Source organism: Prenolepis imparis, unplaced genomic scaffold, assembly GCF_030444845.1.
Source record: "Prenolepis imparis isolate NDT839.2.m4 unplaced genomic scaffold, iyPreImpa1.0 SCAF_1, whole genome shotgun sequence".
In the NCBI taxonomy this organism is placed as follows: domain Eukaryota; kingdom Metazoa; phylum Arthropoda; class Insecta; order Hymenoptera; family Formicidae; genus Prenolepis; species Prenolepis imparis.
Window position 1 is genome coordinate 22,587,439 of NW_028141159.1, and position 21,009 is coordinate 22,608,447.

Consider the following 21,009-nt stretch of genomic DNA (forward strand, 5'->3'; position numbering starts at 1 on the left):
TCGCGATATCGCGTTGCCTCAATTATTTCGTACATTAAAGCTCACCAGAATGTGTGACATCGACGATATTAAAAACAAATCATGTCAAAATGCGTGTAAAGTTAACATTCAGAATATTTAACGTAATTTATAAGTCAGTATATATATGTATGTATAAGTTGAAATTATACAGAGGAAAATATTTTTATAGAATTAATTTTCTATTATATTAAAAAATATAATTCATAATTTTATATGTAAAATACTTTATATGTAAAATAATATGTGTGTAAATATCATAAATATAATATTTAAAATTGTAAAAATATATAAAAAAATTAATTGCTAGGCACTCAACGATGTACAGTCAGAATAAAAGGGGATTAATTTGATCCTAATAAAATGTGAATTAATTTTCTTTTTATTCTAATCAGTTGTAAAGAATATTTTATTTACTTATATATATAAATATTATTTATTAAGAATGCACAGGTTACATTTTTTAAATTTTAATATAAACATTTTTTATAAAAAAATTGTTTTAAGTAAAATATTAGGATTAAAATGTATCTGATACTTCAAAGTTTAACAAGCAATTTATAACAGAAAGAAAAAAATATAGCATAATTTGATGGGATAAATGATAAAAATGATGACCGCAAATTACGATGATGATAAATGATAAAAATAATGACTCCAATTACAACAACAACATACAGTCGCTGGAGGATGCATGGTCTCGTTAAAGCGTGCAATAGCTGCATTAAATCGAGCTTTATTTTGATTTGGTTTACTCTTGGTTGTATTTAATGGCAAATAGCTTCTGGAAAGATATTTTTCTGACCTTGTACTGTCGGTTTTGAAATTGACTGTTGGATAATAGAACATAACTAGAATTACTGACGTGAGACATATATATACATACATATATACACACATATATACACAGACGTCAGATGCATGTGTGTACGATATACACGAAAAAAATAGTTTTGTTATATTTATAGTAATATTAAAATATTATTTTTTTAATACAAGTTTTTACAACAAATACATAAATTATAACAAATAAAAATATTCTTATAATATTAACTATATATGTAGTTATTAACTGTCATACTATTAAATAAGAAATAGATAGAAAGAAATTTTATATCGTTTTAAAGAGAGGATTATGTACCATATTTTATTGAAATATAGGCATATAAGTCAATTTAAATTTAAGAGACAAGAAACCTTTAAAATTCCCCCGCAATTAGTGTAGAAAGTAAGAATTATTAATATTAAATTATATGCGCGATTTTTTATATATAGCTATTATTTCATCAATATTACGTATAAGAAGGAATGTAATTTTTTTTTATTAGATATTATCGAATAGATATATTGTTCCTGATGCGCATTTTATAACTGCCATAGTCTTTTCGTCGTTACTTTCTGAGCCTTCATTTGCTGCAATTTCAAATAAAGCAGGTCGTTGAATTTTGTTTCAACAAAAGTAACTGAATAATTTTAATATATATTATATGTATACAATAACATGAGAAAGAATTTGTTTCTCATTAGTTTTTAATTATAAGAAAATATACTATTAACTTTATAAAAAAAAAAATATAAAGAGTTAAGAAAAGTGATTTACTTTAAAATTAAAAAAATTTTTTAAATTTACAGCGATTCTAATAATTAATGAATTAATTTATATAATACTGTACAATAAATAAAAAAATACAATAATAAAATATAAAATAATATAATATAAATTATAAGATTAGTGAATTATACAAAATATGAATTACTAAGAACATTTCGTTTACCTTGTTCGAGACACAAGTTAGTGATCTCCTTCACATGACGTAACTTGGTTTTATCGGCAATAATTTTATCTAAATTTTTGAAAGTTTTTTCTTTCATAATTAAACCTTGGTCGTCGAGCTGCAATTCATAAACCATATTATTTATTTATTATTATTAACAAATTTAAAGAATATATATTTAAAAAATCTAATAATCTAAGTTTATAAAAATTGTTTAAGCGATACATAATCGTCATAATTAATTTAAAAATTATTTCTATATGATATAAGTTGTGTGTGATTGTAAGTTAAGCGTTTGAAGGGGGGGGGGGGTTGTTAGAAATTATATAAAAATTATGTGATATATACGCTAATGTTATCTTTCGTGGCATGTTATAAAACGTGAAAAATCGTATTTCATTTATAAAAAATTTATTGTTGAGATACCAACAGGAGACTTATGCATATTTCACATATGTATATTCGATAATTTTTGTTGAATAATCCTATTTACAGAAGAGTAATTGTTTACAGTACACAAATAATAATTAAACATACCAAATTTTAAAAAAATCTATGAAGCAAACATATGACTGTTGGCAATCGTTTTATATAAGCAAGAAGTACTGTCAAACAAGTAAACTGTATTAGCTGTTTATCGTATCGTAATTAATTTAAAAAATGTCTTTTTTATTAACAAATATTATTTTAATTTTCCGAGTAATTCTTTTAATTACATATATACAACTGTATTTTATTAAGTTATTGATAATGATATCTGAAATTAGTCCCAAGTGAATATATTATAATTGCTAATTATGCCTATATTAGACATTTTAAATAAAACTTTATTAAAAATAAAATTTGAATTTGAATTTCCGTTATTCGACTTATTGCACAGACTTAATGCATTAGTATAAAAAAATACTGTCAGATTTCTTATATTAGTATAAAAAAAACGTTGTAATTTTTTTACTCTGAAATATACTCATGTTAATTTTATTTCGCGCAAATGAATGAATAAATGGATCTTTTCCCTCTTTAATATGAACAACTTTTATATGAATATTATAATTATAGATAGAGAGACTCTTAAATCATTATATTTGAACATAATTTCCAATCTATTCCTTTTAATTTAGAAAATAAAATAATATATTGACACTTTCGCAATAACATTCCTTGTGTGCATAAATTATATATAATATTCTATTTATACAATAAGTAAATATATATATTATATATACCATATACATACCAATTCGTACTTTTCGAGCAAACACTTGTTTACATTTGGTGGGAACGCATCTAAAATGTATAAATTACAAATTAAATAATATAAGTCCATGTGTTTGCTTATAATTTGGCAATTAATAAACAAAATAAAATAAAATAAATAAATAAAATAATAAATAAAATAAAATAACAAATAAAAATTGTTTAAAAACTCGAACATACAATTTATTTATCTAATATTATCTGCTTCAATTTTTTGAAATAGAATTTTTGCATAAATTTGTGTTGCATATTTAATTGTTTTGATGTAATAATATTGATATGAAGAGAATAAGGTGTTTTTCCTATTTCTATTTTTAAAGAAACATATTGAAGAACTGTTTTGGAAATGCTTATGTAATTATTTTGATAATAAAATTTATGTAAAAGCAATAAATTTTGTTGAAAATCGAAAATTTGGTTTTCAATTTTATTTAGTAAATATGACATTTTAGTTTATAACCATTTACATATATACAATAGCAATATTTATTAATTGTAATATTATCATCGATAGTTACCCTGCACATTCAATTCCTCGAGACATTTTGCGTGGAAATTCTTGAATTTCGTCACTTCAGGATTAATCGCATAGGAAATTGTCTGAAAAGTTAAAAAAATGTTTTTTTATGTGTTTTAATTATTTATATTTAGTGTATTACACTTAATCTGTGTGCGGTTTTCAGATTTTTTCTTGACGTCAATAAATTACTATTATTGTGCTTATTAATAATAATATTTGATATAAGTACCTACACACACATCTATATTTTGTTTACTTAAAAAATATTTACTTTTTATTTACTTTTAATAAAAAAGAAATAACATGTTATTATATTATTAGCTTTATTTTTTTCTTATTTTATTTATTTAATATTTTAATTAAAAAGAAATAATATGTTATAATATTTATTACGCGTAAGAATCAGAATCACATTTTACACATTTATTGTTGTCAATTTTTCTTTTGCGTTACATTTTAAGCATGTGTTTAAAAATCTATAAAATAGGAATTATGTATTAAAATATATACTAAAGATTTAGATCATATTTATATTACATAATTATTTTATGCACATTATATATTTATGTATGTTATATATTATATTAATATATTTGATGTATAAAATATTGTATATGTATATATAATATGTATAAAATATATTATGATACATAATAATGATATAATAATATAATATTAATTAAATAAAAGGTTATCAACGAACGACGATTAGTGAAACTAAATGAAAATAATCCGTATAAACAATGAAGTACAGTAGAATGTCAAAATTTTTAAAGCAAATCAATTTGCTGTTCAGAGACACAGAGATAGTATTCACATTTTGAAATATATTTCTGCAACTATATGAATTTAAATTTAATGAAAATATATGCAATAAAAATTTTAAAATAACGTTTTATTTAAATATGTATTTAAATTATTTCTTTAGGTCTATTGTTTTATACAATTGCTAGTTTGCATGTTGCTTTCCACTTACCAACAGACATGCCATAAGTATGAGAGTCTTCATTCTGTCGTTTCTCGAATATTTTGAGACGTACTAATATTTGAGATGTTCTAATATTTGAAATGTACTGTTTCTAATCTTTCTTCACACTGTCACTTATCTATATCTTAACTGCGTATTTATATCCAACAGATATTTGATGATGTAATATGACTTAATTGCGCTATAATCCTGATTATACGCAGTATAATCCTGATTTATTATAGATCAAAGGACAGTTTGAGTTAATTGGTTACGATAAAATACAAATAACGAATAAAGAATAAAGAGAATTATATAATGAGAGATATATACTAACTAAAATATATTATAATAATTATAGGTAATGAATATGTATTCTTACTCTTACACAATTCATTAAAACTTTATTATAAGTAATAAAATCGTGCATTTTTAATTATATTTTAATTAAAAATTGTTACAAATATTACATTTTATAAAATGAAATACAAAAATAATAGATGAAACAAAGTAAAAAAAAGAATAGAGAAAAACAAATATAAAAAATTAAGAACACATAAAAAATTGGTTGTTCATATTTTAGTAGTGAGCAAATGCAATATTTGGGCTCCTAATTTCTGTCCAATTTTTAATAAAATTAAGAAAATAATACAGTATAGAGAGTTGCGGACAAATTCCACTGAGAATTAATTATCCTGGAATGATAAATTTCTGCAAGGAAGAAACGACAATTTCAAATAATTTTTCATAACACTTCGTGTAATATGCAACGTGAATTAACACAATGAAAGTTTTATATAAGTTATACTTTCATTTGTCTGATATTCGAAACAGAATTTGGGAAAAGTATATACAACATGACAGTAACACACTTCATTTTTTAATTTAAGTAAAGTAATGAAAAGTGGACATTTAATTTAAATAAGGAATTAAAATTTTAATTTTGCAGTTTTAATTACTTTTCATTTCACTTGATATATTATACGTTGCATATATATATGCAACACTATCAAATATTGTAAATGTTAAAAAATTTTATTGACATTGAATATTGAAACCTTTTCAAAAATATCATTACATACAACTAAATGTAAGCTATAATATAAAAAAATGCAATCAGATTATCAAATGTATAATTGTATGTTTATTGACGAGATCATGATAAAACTTAACTCAGATGTAGAGATTTCGAAGCTTTATTTATTATATTGGAGAAAAATTTATAGTAGAGCTTATAGTGTTATATTTATGATTAAAAAGAAAAATGTATAAAACATGAGAGATTAGCGTATTTTTGCTGTCGAGCACGGAAGCATTTAACATACATATAATTTAATTTTTTAATTGAGCAATTAACTCTGTTCAAGGTTCAGAATACGTAAGAAATATTGATTTTAAGATTCAAATTAGAAGTGACGCATTTCTCTGCAGCTTGCAAAATCTTTAAATAAATATGTAATAACATTGAATTTTCCTTATTATAAGAATGTTTTTTGATATGTATATTATATGATTTAAAAATTAAGTAGTATATTTCTTGATTTCTTACCATGTATAAAAATAAAAAAATAAAAAAAAAATTGCAGCTAATTTATATTTTTAATTTCTGGTTTTAAATTCAGCGAGTTAATTAACAGGTGGCTAATAAGCACGGATTTATTTAAGAGGAGCAAATGTGTGAGTAAATGTTTGATATTATCATTAAAAGTGTGTTGAATTTATTCTTGATTGATTACAAACAATGTAGTAATGATTTTAATTTATGAAAATAAGATCTTTATTCAGTGTAGAAGTAATGTAATATTTAATTGGTTTTTTAATCTTATGTGTGTGTGTGTGTGTGTGTGTGTGTGTGTGTGTGTGTGTGTGTGAATAAATATTTACGAAGTGTAATTAAGTGAAACAAAAAAGAACTAGGATGTAAAGAATGGTTATACATATACATTATTTATTTTTTATACAAAAATGGAAGAGAAAGACAGACTATAATACTAATTCTATGAGTTTTACTTTTATATATCGAAAATATAGAAAATTAAAGAATAATAAAGAATAAAAAATAAAAGATAAAAAATATATTGTAAAATAAGGAATAAAGAATAAAGAGAATTACACAATAATAAATATAGATTAATTAAAATAAAATAATAATTTATTATTATTATTATGATTATTATTATTATATTATAATAATAATAAGGTAATGAATATCTATCCTTTCTTTTACAACTCATTAAAACTTTGTTATGAGTTGTAAGATCGTGCATTAAAAATTTCAATTAAAAAATTGTTACAAATATTACATTTTATAAAGAGAAATATACAAGCATAATAGAAAAAAAAGAATAAAAAAAAACAAATATAAAAGATTAAGAACACATAAAAAAATTGGCTGTTCATATTTAAGTAGTGAGCAAATGTAATATTTGAGCTTCTGATTTCTGTGCAATTTTTAATAAGATTAAGAGAATAATATAGTATGGAGAGTTGTAGAAAAATTCTACTGAGGTAGAATTAATTATGTCAGAATGGATAGATTTTTGCAAGGAAGAAGCATCAATTTTAAATAGTTTCTTATAACACTTCGTGTAATATGCAACGTGAATTAACACAATGAAAGTTTTATATAAGTTATACTTTCATTTGTCTGATATTCGAAACAGAATTTGGGAAAAGTATATACAACATGATAGTAACACACTTCATTTTTTAATTTAAGTAAAGTAATGAAAAGTGGACATTTAATTGAACTAAGGAATTAAAATTTTAATTTTGCAGTTTTAATTACTTTTCATTTCAATTGATATATTATATGTTGCATATATGTATGCAACGCACATATCAAATATTATTGTAAATTATTATTGTAAATGTTAAAAAATTTTGTTGGAATTGAATATTGAAAACTCCCTAAAAATATCATTACATACAACTGAGCTATAATATAAGAAAATGTAATCAGAAGTAAGATTGTATGTTTATTGACAAGATTATGATAAAACTTAATCAGATGTAGAGATTTAGAAGCTTTATTTATTATATTGGAGAATAATTTTTATTAGAGTTTATAGAACATTGTTTAAAATATCCCAAATTAAAATATTTGTTTGAAAGATTGTTTGAAAGAGAAACTGTAAAGACAAATAATATAATAAATAAAATAACGTCAATCTTTTAACTGAAAAAATAAACATTTAAATAAAAAAAAAATGGTACAACGTTATGTACAGTTTAATGTTAGCCAAAAATTTAAATATTTACACAAATCAAAGCTATAAAGTGTTTTTTTGACTCGTTTAAAACATGTTTTTTTGGTTTAAAACATGTTTTTTCTTACTTTACTTAAAAACACATATAAAACAAAAAACATTGTTTTAAACAAAAAAAATCAATTTTTTTTGTTTAAAATGAAAAGAAAACAAGTTTTTTTGCCAACTCTGGATATGGGCGTGTTCTTGTTGACGAGTACGCAAGCATTTAGCATATATGTAAATTAATTGAGCGTATAACCTTTCAAGGTTCAAATCACGTAAGAAATATTGATTTAAGATGCAAATTAGAAGTGATACAGCTATGCAATTTTTTGTAAAATCTCTTGATAAATAATGTAATAACATTGAAGTTTGGTTATATATATTATAAGAATGTTTTTTGATATGTATATTATACGATTAAAAAATTAAATACTATATTTTTTGATTTTTTACCATGTAAATCAAATAAAAAAATTGCTAATTTCTATTTTTAATTTTTGTTTTTAGATTCAGCGAGTTAACTAACAAGTGATTAATAAACACGGATTTATTTAAGAGGACTAAATGAGTGAGTAAATATTTGATATTATCATTAAAAGTGTGTTGAATTTATTCTTGACTTGACTGATTACAATGTAGTAATGATCTTAATTTATAAAAATAAGATCTTTATTCAGTGCAGAGGTATTAATATTTTTTAGATTCTCTGATATTTTAATTATGAAGCATTAAGTTTAGGAGCTTCACTGGCATATAGAGTACTTTTTAATTATAAATTATACATAAAATAGAACATTACATTTATATAATTATTATAATATAATTATAATAATTATATTATACGAGTACAATTATATTATATTATAACTATTTAAATTAAAATTATTTTACACATTGATATAATTAAAAAGAATTTTTTTTGTTGTGTATTATAACTTCAAAATTAGACGCGAGCGACATTTAACGTTAAGGAAAAGTCAATGAGACTTTTTCTAAAATATACTTCAAGATTATTAAAATATTGCTTTTAATATTCCGAATAATTTAGCGAAATGTTAAATTAATCAAAAAATGTAACAATTTTATTTATTATAATATAGTTTGTTTGTTTTTATTTTATCCTGGATTTATTAAGATATCTATTATTAGTGTAGCCGCAGGTCATCAGATCATACATTGTTTCATTCGTCACCGTTATAATTACGATCAATTCTTTTCTTTGGTGAAAGATATTTTTGGAATGCATATATGTATACATGCCTATATGTTTGTATATTCATTATGTTGAACAATACGTTTTTTAAAATGAAACGAGAAATAGTAAGATCAGAACAACAGAACGCATAAAACAAGTTCAGACGTTATTTCACTATTTCCTTGTGTGGTCAAAGCTATTTATTTATTACTAAATTTAAAAAATTCTCAATAGTTTAATGAGTTGAATTTTTATTCAAAATATTGTCTTTTTTTATACATATACATGGACTATTGCATACAATTTTAGTTTTAAATATGTATATATATATATATATATATATATATATATATATGATATAGTGTAATATATAATATTACCTATATAAATATTACCTATTTATATTATATTTAATAAAATTATAAATTAAAATAATTATAATATTAATAATTTTTCAAACAAAGTTTAAAGAATTGATACCGTTCTAAAATAAAAGTCATAATTTTAGCAAATAAGATAATTTTTAAAATTTTCAATTATACGTAAAAGAAAACATTATATTTATAACTAATTATATTATATTATATTATATATTATATTATATATTACACTATATCATATATAGTACATATACATGTCAACTCAAACGACAAAAAAATCTTTGTGTAAACCCTGAAAGCCCATTAGTATAATAAACCAAAATTATTAATATCTTATTATATGCTTTTTTTCGGCATCGCTATTATTTTATATGAATATTATGCGAAAGTAAAAATGATCTTCCTTCTTTTATTGGGGCGGCTTGTCCATTAGATATTTTATTGGCATTGCGCATCGTATAGTCATCATAGTCTTCTCGTCGTTACTTCCTGGTCCTTTATTTGCTGAAAGATATGAAACAGGTTGTTGAAAATAATATTATTTTAATAAATAGATATTATGTAAATAATATACAGGGTGGACGAAAAGTGTCGAAACCCATTAATATTTCGGAAAATACGCATTTTTGAAAAAAAATGTTTCAAACAAAAGTTTTAGAGTTACATGTGGCGGATTACATAGCATTTATAATAATATTGTTATATAATGCGCCGTATGTAACTCTACAATTTTTGTTTAAAACTTTTTTTCAAAAATGCGTATTTTCCGAAATATTAAGATTACTTTTCATACACCCTATATATTATTATAATATATATAATGTATACTCTATATACATATATAACACATATATAATTAGAAAAGAACATTGGTTTCTAATTATTTCTAATTGAGATAATAGAAAAAAGATAATAGAATATCTAAGAAAACATGATTCATAGTTTTTTGCAACGATTTATTGGCAATTATCGTATTAATATGGCAATATGAAATAAGCAATATGTATAATAATAATATATAGAATAATTATATAAAGAATATATAAAATAAGGCGCATAATAAGAAATAATAATAATAAAGAAAATAATAATAAGAAAAATAATAATACGAAATAAAATAATAATAAGAAATAATATAATATAAATAAAAAATATGTCAAGAGTACAAAATATGAATTACTATTTATAAGAATCTCTTTCTCTCTCTTTCTCTCTTATTTACCTTGATCGTGACACGTGGTAAACATCTCTTTTGCTTGACTGAATTTGGCCTTATCGGAAATGAAATTTTCATAATATTTGAAAACTCTTTCTATTATAACTGCACCCTGTTCGTCGATCTGGAATTAATAAATTAATGAAATATTAGTTATTAATTAAATAAAAATTACACAGTTTAATAAAAAATTACGTTTAAACAAGACTATAGTTACATTTTATAGTTTTTTTGAATACGATTCCGAGTTTCAAATTGCTCCATTATGTCATTATTTTGAGAAATTGTTGGAATTGCTAAGAGTATCGTTTGCTTGCTTCGCATTTTCAACAATTTTGATTATCGAACAATGCTAATCGCACAAGAGTAATTACTTATAATATACAAATAATTGTGATTCAAAATACGAACTTTGAAAAAATTTATAATTATATAGTAAATATATGACTCTGTTGCAATTTTTAACTGTTTTATAAGTATAATAAAAAAGACTTCTCGAAATAACAAAATTGTATTAATCGTTTATTTTAACGGAATTTTTATAAATAAACTTTAATTTCTTGAATTCTTTGGTTATGTATAACAGTATGTTATTGAATGATAATGGTATTCAATGTTGAGTAAAAGTAATTGCTAATCATGTTTGCTATAATTTTTATTACGTTGACATACTTACATTAATTTTATTCATTGCGTAAATGAATAAATAAATCGATTTTTCTTCTTTTTGATAAAAATAGTTTTTATAACTTATGATTATAGAAGCTTAAACTATTATATTCGAACTTTATTTTTGTTATGGTCCAGTTCTTTGAATTTAGAAAGTTAAATAATATATATGCAATGTGTTTTATATGTATATCGAGCATTCAATGTCAAGTGAACCATCTTCATTATAAAAAAAAACTGACTTTTTTTCATCAGCTAAATTTTATCCTTAACATTCTTACACTAAAACTTAGAATCTACGGTTATCTTTTACGGTTAAAATGTATATATAAAAGTGTGTATGTGTGTGTGTGTGTGTTTTTTTTTATATACGTACTGCTCCATATGTGGTGTACATACACTTGTCCGCATCCGGAGTCCAGTCTAAAATATATTAATTATAAATTCAATAATATAATTATATATGCTTATATATGCTTATAATTTAGTAATTAAAATAAATAAAACTAGTTCATGAAAATTTGAATATATAATTTGTCTAATGTTATCTCCTACAAATCTTTCAAATAGGATTTTTGATTCAAAAAATCGTCGTGTTTTATTATTAAATTCTATTTTAATGTAGTAATATTACTGACCTGAACAGAGAAAATTGTTTCTTTACACACTCTTACTTTTATTTTGCAAGAAAAATATTAAAGACTTTGTTGTGGAGAAAATGTCTATTATGATTATATTTGTGATAAAACTATTTAATAAAACTAATATTTATATTAAATTTATAATATTTATATAAAACTGTGGAGTTCAAAAATCTTTTTTTAACTTTATTCAATAAATAAATAAATATATTTTATATAGTTTGTACCTATTTAAATCTTATCAATATTTAAATTAATCGTAATATTATCGTAATATTACTCACCCGGTACATTGAATTCATTGAGACAATTTTGAACGTTTCCATAAAATATTTTCCATGTTTGAAGATCAGCGGCGTAGGATATTGTCTGAAAAATATAACAAAATAGTTTCTCCACATTTTCTAATTATTCATTTTTAATATATTATTTTTATTTTTATCATTGTTAGTATTATTAACTTTTTGCATACTTCAGATATTCACGCAATGTTGACAAGTTATTTTAAATATATGCGCAGATTAATAATATTTCAAATATATGCGCAGATTAATAACATTTCAAATATATGCGCACAAACATCTCTTATTATTTATTTAGAGCTATATTTATATCTGATTTTTACTTGGTATTAAAAAATAATTAGAAATATAGAAATGTATACAGAAATAAAAAGTATATAAAAAAGTATAGAAGAAGAAATATATTAGACTATGGAGAAATAATACACGAATCAGAGTTAGTACTTTTACTTGTCAATTGTTTTTTTTTTGCGTTACTTTGCGTTTATTTGGAATAATTGTTTAAAGGCCTCTTTGATCGATTTATACTTTGCCACAAAATTCAAGACAGAATTCTATTTATAAATTTTATATAATATTTTATGTAATGAGTAATATAAACGAATAATATTTGAACACGTAAAATACATACACACAATAATAATATTATATACACATATGTGTATATAATATAATAATATTATATACACGTATATACACATATATACACACACATACACACAATATTATATATATAATTGTTGTTAAAAAATGAAGAATTAAATTTATAATTTCTTTTAATGTTTGGAAATTCTTCTGTGATTTTCTGTGATTTTTCAAAGCAATATTTTAAATAAAAATATTTTAAATAAAAATTTTAATATGATTTATTATTATTTAAATTATTATTTATATTTAATTTATTGTGTAGAATTTTTTCAACATTTTTTTAAATTAAATTGTTAATGTCACTGTAAAATCATAATTTAGAATCAATAGAATGAGAGTTTAAAATATTTTTTACAATTACAATAGACCGCGTTAATTTTGGTTGTCTAGGAAATAGAAATGAAAAATTTTTAAAAACAAAAATTAGGGAATATTCTCTCTCTCTCTCTCTCTCTCTCTCTCTCTCTCTCTTCAGTGTAAACTGCCCAATTATTATGAATTTGTTGATGCTTCCCACTTACTAGCAAACACGTCAAAATCACGAGAGTCTTCATTCTTGTTTGGAATGCAATAAGATATACTGGTTCCGGTGTTTCCTTGCACTTCGATACAATAACTGATGTGCATCGCTTTCTCAACTGCATTTATATCTAGTTGTGATATTATATAATGCGACGAGATAATGTTATGTTAATTATGCATGTTATACATACATATATGTATATGAGAATATAATTTTTTATATGTTTTCAATTTATCACATTGAAAAGAGCAATATTGTATCTAATTATTTTTTTATAGTTATACATGACGTGATACTAATAGTAATTAAGTAAAAAGAAATGAATTGAATATATGAAAAACGCAAAAATTACTCGCGGTAATAGCTCAGCGATAATTTATCATTTTTATCTCTCGCAAATCTCAGGATTACTTGCTGATATTGAAAGCTTGTTAAATTGAAATTTTCAACTTGTTGATTTGAGATTGATAAATTAGAATGAATCAATATACTGAAAAATAATGTGAACTTCATATAAAAAGTAATTTTTACAAAACATTAAAACTTAATATAATTTTATACGAGGTCTATCAGAAAAGCAATGAGATTAAATCTGTAGCGCACAATGGAAACACTAGAAAATCATAATCACATGGAATGTATAGTTCTTCCTTTGAAATCAATACAAATTTGTTTGGTTGCATCAATGATATAATCAAAATTCGGGAATACAGAAAACGCAAACTTTGAATTTATTTAAAACTTTTATAATGACATAAAAAAAATCAAAATTATTTCTTTTATTCTATCGTTTTATATATGGTTAAGAAATATTTTTATCAGCAGACATGCCAAGTATGAGATTCTTCATATAAATAATTTATAAAATAACCATTTATTTTTTACTTTATATATAAAGAAATTAAAAATAATTTATATAACTAGATATAAAATAGTTTTAATTATTATCAATATAATTTTTTATTATATATAATAATTTATATTAATATTTATTGAAAATTTTTTAATAATATATTTTTTATACGAGCTTTTATATAAAAAAAGGTATTACTTTTACAATATTTTAATTGTATTATAGTATTAATATAAGAGACAGGTTTTTTTTATAACATTCTCAGAGAAGATGATATTTTATTGAAATATAGACATAAGAGAATCAATTACAATTCATGATATAAGATTTTATATAAAGTCTCCCCGAAAACGTTTCATTATATATAATATCAGAATTACTAATATTTAATCATGCACACAGGATTGCTGCATCACTATTGTTTTATATAAATATTACGTAAAAGAAGAAGATGTACTTCTTTCTTTTATTCGAGTTTATCGAAGAGATCGTTTACCTCCATTGCGCACTCTATAACTGACATAGTCTTCTCGTCATTGCTTCCTTGGCCTTGATATTCTGCAATTTGGAATAAAATAGGTTCATGAAATTAATTTAGTTTTATTATATAATTTTAATATATTATTATAATATATATTATATATAATAACATGGAAAAGAGAAAAATTTGTTTTAATTACAATTTCTAATTATAAAAAACATAATAGATATATAAAAAATGATTAGCTTTTTGAAGCGATATATTAACTATTATCGTAATTAGTATATTTATAAGCAATATAAAAAAAAATAAAATAATATATATATATATAAACAATAATATTAAATATATAATAAAATAATGCAAAATATAATATGAATAACCAGATATGTTAATTACATATAAATATGTTTTACTAAATATATTTTATTTACCTTGATCATAGCATGTGGAAACGATCTCTTTTGCTTGATTTAAATTGTCCTCATTAGTTATAAGTTTTTCAAATACGGCAAAAACTTTATCTTTTTTAATTACACCTTGGTCGTCAAGCTGAAGGATTAATAAAATAGTACTATTTATTATTATTATTAACAAATTGAAAGAATCTATAAATTTACAAAAATGGTTCAAGCGGTACACGATTTAATCAAAACCTGATAGTAAAGCGATTTAAAAGAGATAAAAGAGAAGGCATTTTTATTATTAACTATAAACACTATTTCTCTGTACGACAATAATTGTAAGGTACGCGAGTGGAAAATGTTAAAAATTTTATAAAAATGAGATGAGACATGTGCAGTAATATTATCTTTTATTTTAATAATTAATTTTATTCATTGTGCAAAGAAATAAGTCAAATAATCGTTTTCGATATGAATAGCTTTTATATCTCATGATTTTTGTTTAAAGATTTATATTATTATATTTGAATTTTATTTATGTTATGATTTATTTTTTTCAATGTACAAAGTAAAATGGTATTAGCACTTTTATGTCAAATTGTCACGATAAATTATGTATATTTTATTCTTGACTTGACTGATTACAATGTAGTAATGATCTTAATTTATAAAAATAAGATCTTTATTCAGTGCAGAGATATTAATATTTTTTAGATTCTCTGATATTTTAATTATGAAGCATTAAGTTTAGGAGCTTCACTGGCATATAGAGTATTTTTTAATTATAAATTATACATAAAATAGAACATTACATTTATATAATTATTATAATATAATTATAATAATTATATTATACGAGTATTATATTATATTATAACTATTTAAATTAAAATTATTTTACACATCGATATTGTTAAAAAAATTTTTTTTTGTGTATTATAACTTCAAAATTAGACACGAGCGACATTTAACGTTAAGGAAAAGTCAATGAGACTTCTTCTAAAATATACTTCAAGATTATTAAAATATTCTTTTAATATTCCGAATAATTTAGCGAAATGTTAAATTAATCTAAAAGTGTAACAATTTTATTTATTATAATATAGTTTGTTTGTTTTTATTTTATCTTGGATTTATTAAGATATCTATTATTAGTGTAGCCGCAGGTAATCAGATCATACATTGTTTCATTCGTCACCGTTATAATTACGATCAATTCTTTTCTTTGGTGAAATATATTTTTGGAATGCATATATGTATACATGCCTATATGTTTGTATATTCATTTATGCTGAACAATACGTTTTTTAAAATGAAACGAGAAATAGTAAGATCAGAACAACAGAACGCATAAAACAAGTTCAGACGTTATTTCACTATTTCCTTGTGTGGTCAAAGCTATTTATTTATTACTAAATTTAAAAAATTCTCAATAGTTTAATTAGTTGAATTTTTATTCAAAATATTGTCTTTTTTTATACATATACATAGACTATTACATACAATTTTAGTTTTAAATATATATATATATATATATATATATATATATATATATGTATATATATATGATATAGTGTAATATATAATATAGTGTAATAATATAATATAATATATAATATAATGTATATATATATATATAATATAGTGTAATATATAATATAATATATAATATATTATAATATAATTAGTTATAAATACAATGTTTTCTTTTACGTATAATTGAAAATTTTAAAAATTATCTTATTTGCTAAAATTATGACTTTTATTTTAGAACGGTATCAATTCTTTAAACTTTGTTTAAAAAATTATTAATATTATAATTTTTTTAATTTATAATTTTATTAAATATAATATAAATAGGTACATGTCAACTCAAACGACAAAAAAATCTTTGTGTAAACTCTGAAAGCCCATTAGTATAATAAACCAAAATTATTAATATCTTATTATATGCTTTATTTCGGCATCGCTATTATTTTATATGAATATTATGCGAAAGAAAAAATGATCTTCCTTCTTTTATTGGGGCGGCTTGTCCATTAGATATTTTATTGGTATTGCGCATCGTATAGTCATCATAGTCTTCTCGTCGTTACTTCCTGGTCCTTTATTTGCTGAAAGATATGAAACAGGTTGTTGAAAATAATATTATTTTAATAAATAGATATTATGTAATTAATATACAGGGTGTACGAAAAGTGTCGAACCCATTAATATTTCGGAAAATACGCATTTTCGAAAAAAAATGTTTCATACAAAAGTTTTAGAGTTACATGTGGCGCATTACATAGCATTTATAATAATATTGTTATGTAATGCGCCGTATGTAACTCTACAATTTTTGTTTAAAACTTTTTTTCAAAAATGCGTATTTTCCGAAATATTAAGAGGTTCCTATACTTTTCATACACCCTATACATTATTATAATATATATAATGTATACTCTATATACATATATAACACATATATAATTAGAAAAGAACATTGGTTTCTAATTATAATTTCTAATTGAGATAATAGAAAAAAGATAATTGAATATCTAAGAAAACATGATTCATAGTTTTTTGCAACGATTTATTGGCAATTATCGTATTAATATGGCAATATGAAATAAGCAATATGTATAATAATAATATATAGAATAATATATATAAAGAATATATAAAATAAGGCGCATATATAATAAGAAATAATAATAATAAAGAAAATAATAATAAGAAAAATAATAATACGAAATAAAATAATAATAAGAAATAATATAATATAAATAAAAAATATGTCAAGAGTACAAAATATGAATTACTATTTATAAGAATCTCTTTCTCTCTCTTTCTCTCTTATTTACCTTGATCGTGACACATGGTAAACATCTCTTTTGCTTGACTGAATTTGGCCTTATCGGAAATGAATATTTCATAATATTTGAAAATTATTTCTTTTATAAGTGCACCCTGTTCGTCGATCTGGAATTAATAAATTAGTGAAATATTAGTTATTAATTAAATAAAAATTACACAGTTTAATAAAAAATTACGTTTAAACAAGACTATAGTTACATTTTATAGTTTTTTTGAATACGATTCCGAGTTTCAAATTGCTCCATTATGTCATTATTTTGAGAAATTGTTGGAATTGCTAAGAGTATCGTTTGCTTGCTTCGCATTTTCAACAATTTTGATTATCGAACAATGCTAATTGCACAAGAGTAATTACTTATAATATACAAATAATTGTGATTCAAAATACGAACTTTGAAAAAATTTATAATTATATTGTAAATATATGACTCTGTTGCAATTTTTAACTGTTTTATAAGTATAATAAAAAAGACTTCTCGAAATAACAAAATTGTATTAATTGTTTATTTTAACGGAATTTTTATAGATAAACTTTAATTTCTTGAATTCTTTGGTTATGTATAACAGTATGTTATTGAATGATAATGGTTTTCAATGTTAATCATGAGTAAAAGTAATTGCTAATCATGTTTGCTATAATTTTTATTACGTTGACATACTTACATTAATTTTATTCATTGAGTAAATGAATAAATAAATCGATTTTTCTTCTTTTTGATAAAAATAGTTTTTATAACTTATGATTATAGAAGCTTAAACTATTATATTCGAACTTTATTTTTGTTATGGTCCAGTTCTTTGAATTTAGAAAGTTAAATAATATATATGCAATGTGTTTTATATATATATCGAGCATTCAATGTCAAGTGAACCATCTTCATTATAAAAAAAAACTGACTTTTTTTTCATCAGCTAAATTTTATCCTTAACATTCTTACACTAAAACTTAGAATCTACGGTTATCTTTTACTGTTAAAATGTATATATAAAAGTGTTTGTGTGTTTTTTTTTATATACGTACTCCTCCATATGCGTTGTATATACACTTAACCACTTCCGGAGTCCAGTCTAAAATATATTAATTATAAATTCAATAATATAATTATATATGCTTATATATGCTTATAATTTAGTAATTAAAATAAATAAAACTTGTTCATGAAAATTTGAATATATAATTTGTCTAATGTTATTTCCTACAAATCTTTCAAATAGGATTTTTGATTCAAAAAATCGTCGTGTTTTATTATTAAATTCTATTTTAATGTAGTAATATTACTGACCTGAACAGAGAAAATTGTTTCTTTACACACTCTTACTTTTATTTTGCAAGAAAAATATTAAAGACTTTGTTGTGGAAAAAATGTCTATTATGATTATATTTGTGATAAAACTATTTAATAAAACTAATATTTATATTAAATTTATAATATTTATATAAAACTGTGGAGTTCAAAAATCTTTTTTTAACTTTATTCAATAAATAAATAAATATATTTTATATAGTTTGTACCTATTTAAATCTTATCAATATTTAAATTAATCGTAATATTATCGTAATATTACTCACCCGGTACATTGAATTCATTGAGACAATTTTGAAAGTTTCCAGAAAATATTTTCCATGTTTGAAGATCAGCGGCGTAGGATATTGTCTGAAAAATATAACAAAATAGTTTTCTCCACATTTTCTAATTATTCATTTTTAATATATTATTTTTATTTTTATCATTGTTAGTATTATTAACTTTTTGCATACTTCAGATTTTCACGCAATGTTGACAAGTTATTTTAAATATATGCGCAGATTAATAATATTTAAAATGTATGCGCACAAACATCTCATATTATTTACTTATTATTTACTATATTTATATCTGATTTTTACTTGGTATTAAAAAATAATTAGAAATATAGAAATGTATACAGAAATAAAAAATATATAATAAAGTATAGAAGAAGAAATAGACTATGGAGAAATAATACACGAATCAGAGTTAGTACTTTTACTTGTCAATTGTTTTTTTTTTTTGCGTTACTTTGCGTTTATTTGGAATAATTGTTTAAAGGCCTCCTTGATCGATTTATACTTTGCCACAAAATTGAAGACAGAATTCTATTTATAAATTTTATATAATATAATATTTTATGTAATGAGTAATATAAACGAATAATATTTGAATACGTAAAATACATACACACAATATTATATATATATATATATATTATATACATAATATTGTGTGTATGTGTGTGTATATATATATATATATATATATGTATATATATATATATACATATATACACACACACATACACACAATATTATGTATATAATTGTTGTAAAAAAATGAAGAATTAAATTTATAATTTCTTTTAATGTTTGGAAATTCTTCTGTGATTTTCTGTGATTTTTCAAAGCAATATTTTAAATAAAAATATTTTAAATAAAAATTTTAATATGATTTATTATTATTTAAATTATTATTTATATTTAATTTATTGTGTAGAATTTTTTCAAATTTTTTTAAATTAAATCGTTAATGTCACTGTGAAATCATAATTTAGAATCAATAGAATGAGAGTCTAAAATATTTTTTATAATTACAATAGATCGCGTTAATTTTGGTTGTCTAGGGAATAGAAATGAAAAATTTTTAAAAACAAAAATTAGTGAATATTCTCTCTCTCTCTCTCTCTCTCTCTCTCTCTCTCTCTTCAGTGCAAGCTGCCCAATTATTATGAATTTGTTGATGCTTCCCACTTACTAGCAAACACATCAAAATCACGAGAGTCTTCATTCTTGTTTGGAATGCAATAAGATATACTGGTTCCGGTGTTTCCTTGCACTTCGATACAATAACTGATGTGTCGCTTTCTCAACTGCATTTATATCTAGTTGTGCTATTATATAATGCGACGAGATAATGTTATGTTAATTATGCATGTTATACATACATATATGTATATGAGAATATAATTTTTTATATGTTTTCAATTTGTCACATCGAAAACAGCAATATTGTATCTAATTATTTTTTTATAGT

At 21.9% G+C, this 21,009-nt stretch overlaps 4 protein-coding genes across 4 annotated transcripts in view; 1 reads left to right on the forward strand and 3 right to left on the reverse strand.

Annotated features, from left to right (window-relative positions):
- Spri (Src homology 2 domain-containing protein sprint) overlaps positions 1 to 21,009 on the forward strand; it is a 256,568-nt gene that overhangs the window by 32,346 nt on the left and 203,213 nt on the right. Inside the window, exon 4 of the mRNA XM_083038295.1 lies at positions 8,299 to 8,359. The gene's annotated coding sequence lies outside the window, so the exon portion shown is untranslated. The remainder of the gene's footprint in view (positions 1 to 8,298; positions 8,360 to 21,009) is intronic.
- LOC145936571 (venom allergen 2-like) lies at positions 954 to 4,687 on the reverse strand. Its single transcript, XM_083038855.1, has 5 exons — positions 4,547 to 4,687; positions 3,569 to 3,650; positions 3,031 to 3,080; positions 1,794 to 1,911; positions 954 to 1,431 (listed from the first exon to the last, which is right to left on the reverse strand). Exons 1-5 carry the CDS (start codon positions 4,577 to 4,579, stop codon positions 1,343 to 1,345), a joined length of 372 nt encoding a protein of 123 aa, XP_082894981.1. The 5' UTR covers positions 4,580 to 4,687; the 3' UTR covers positions 954 to 1,342.
- Positions 9,218 to 13,491, reverse strand: LOC145936498 (venom allergen 2-like). Its single transcript, XM_083038754.1, has 5 exons — positions 13,364 to 13,491; positions 12,177 to 12,261; positions 11,628 to 11,674; positions 10,589 to 10,706; positions 9,218 to 9,870 (listed from the first exon to the last, which is right to left on the reverse strand). Exons 1-5 carry the CDS (start codon positions 13,484 to 13,486, stop codon positions 9,776 to 9,778), a joined length of 468 nt encoding a protein of 155 aa, XP_082894880.1. The 5' UTR covers positions 13,487 to 13,491; the 3' UTR covers positions 9,218 to 9,775.
- On the reverse strand, positions 16,844 to 20,887 carry LOC145936568 (uncharacterized). The gene is made up of 5 exons (XM_083038840.1): positions 20,731 to 20,887; positions 19,533 to 19,617; positions 18,984 to 19,030; positions 17,950 to 18,067; positions 16,844 to 17,217 (listed from the first exon to the last, which is right to left on the reverse strand). The coding sequence occupies exons 1-5, from the start codon at positions 20,761 to 20,763 to the stop codon at positions 17,123 to 17,125; spliced, it is 378 nt and encodes a 125-aa protein (XP_082894966.1). The 5' UTR covers positions 20,764 to 20,887; the 3' UTR covers positions 16,844 to 17,122.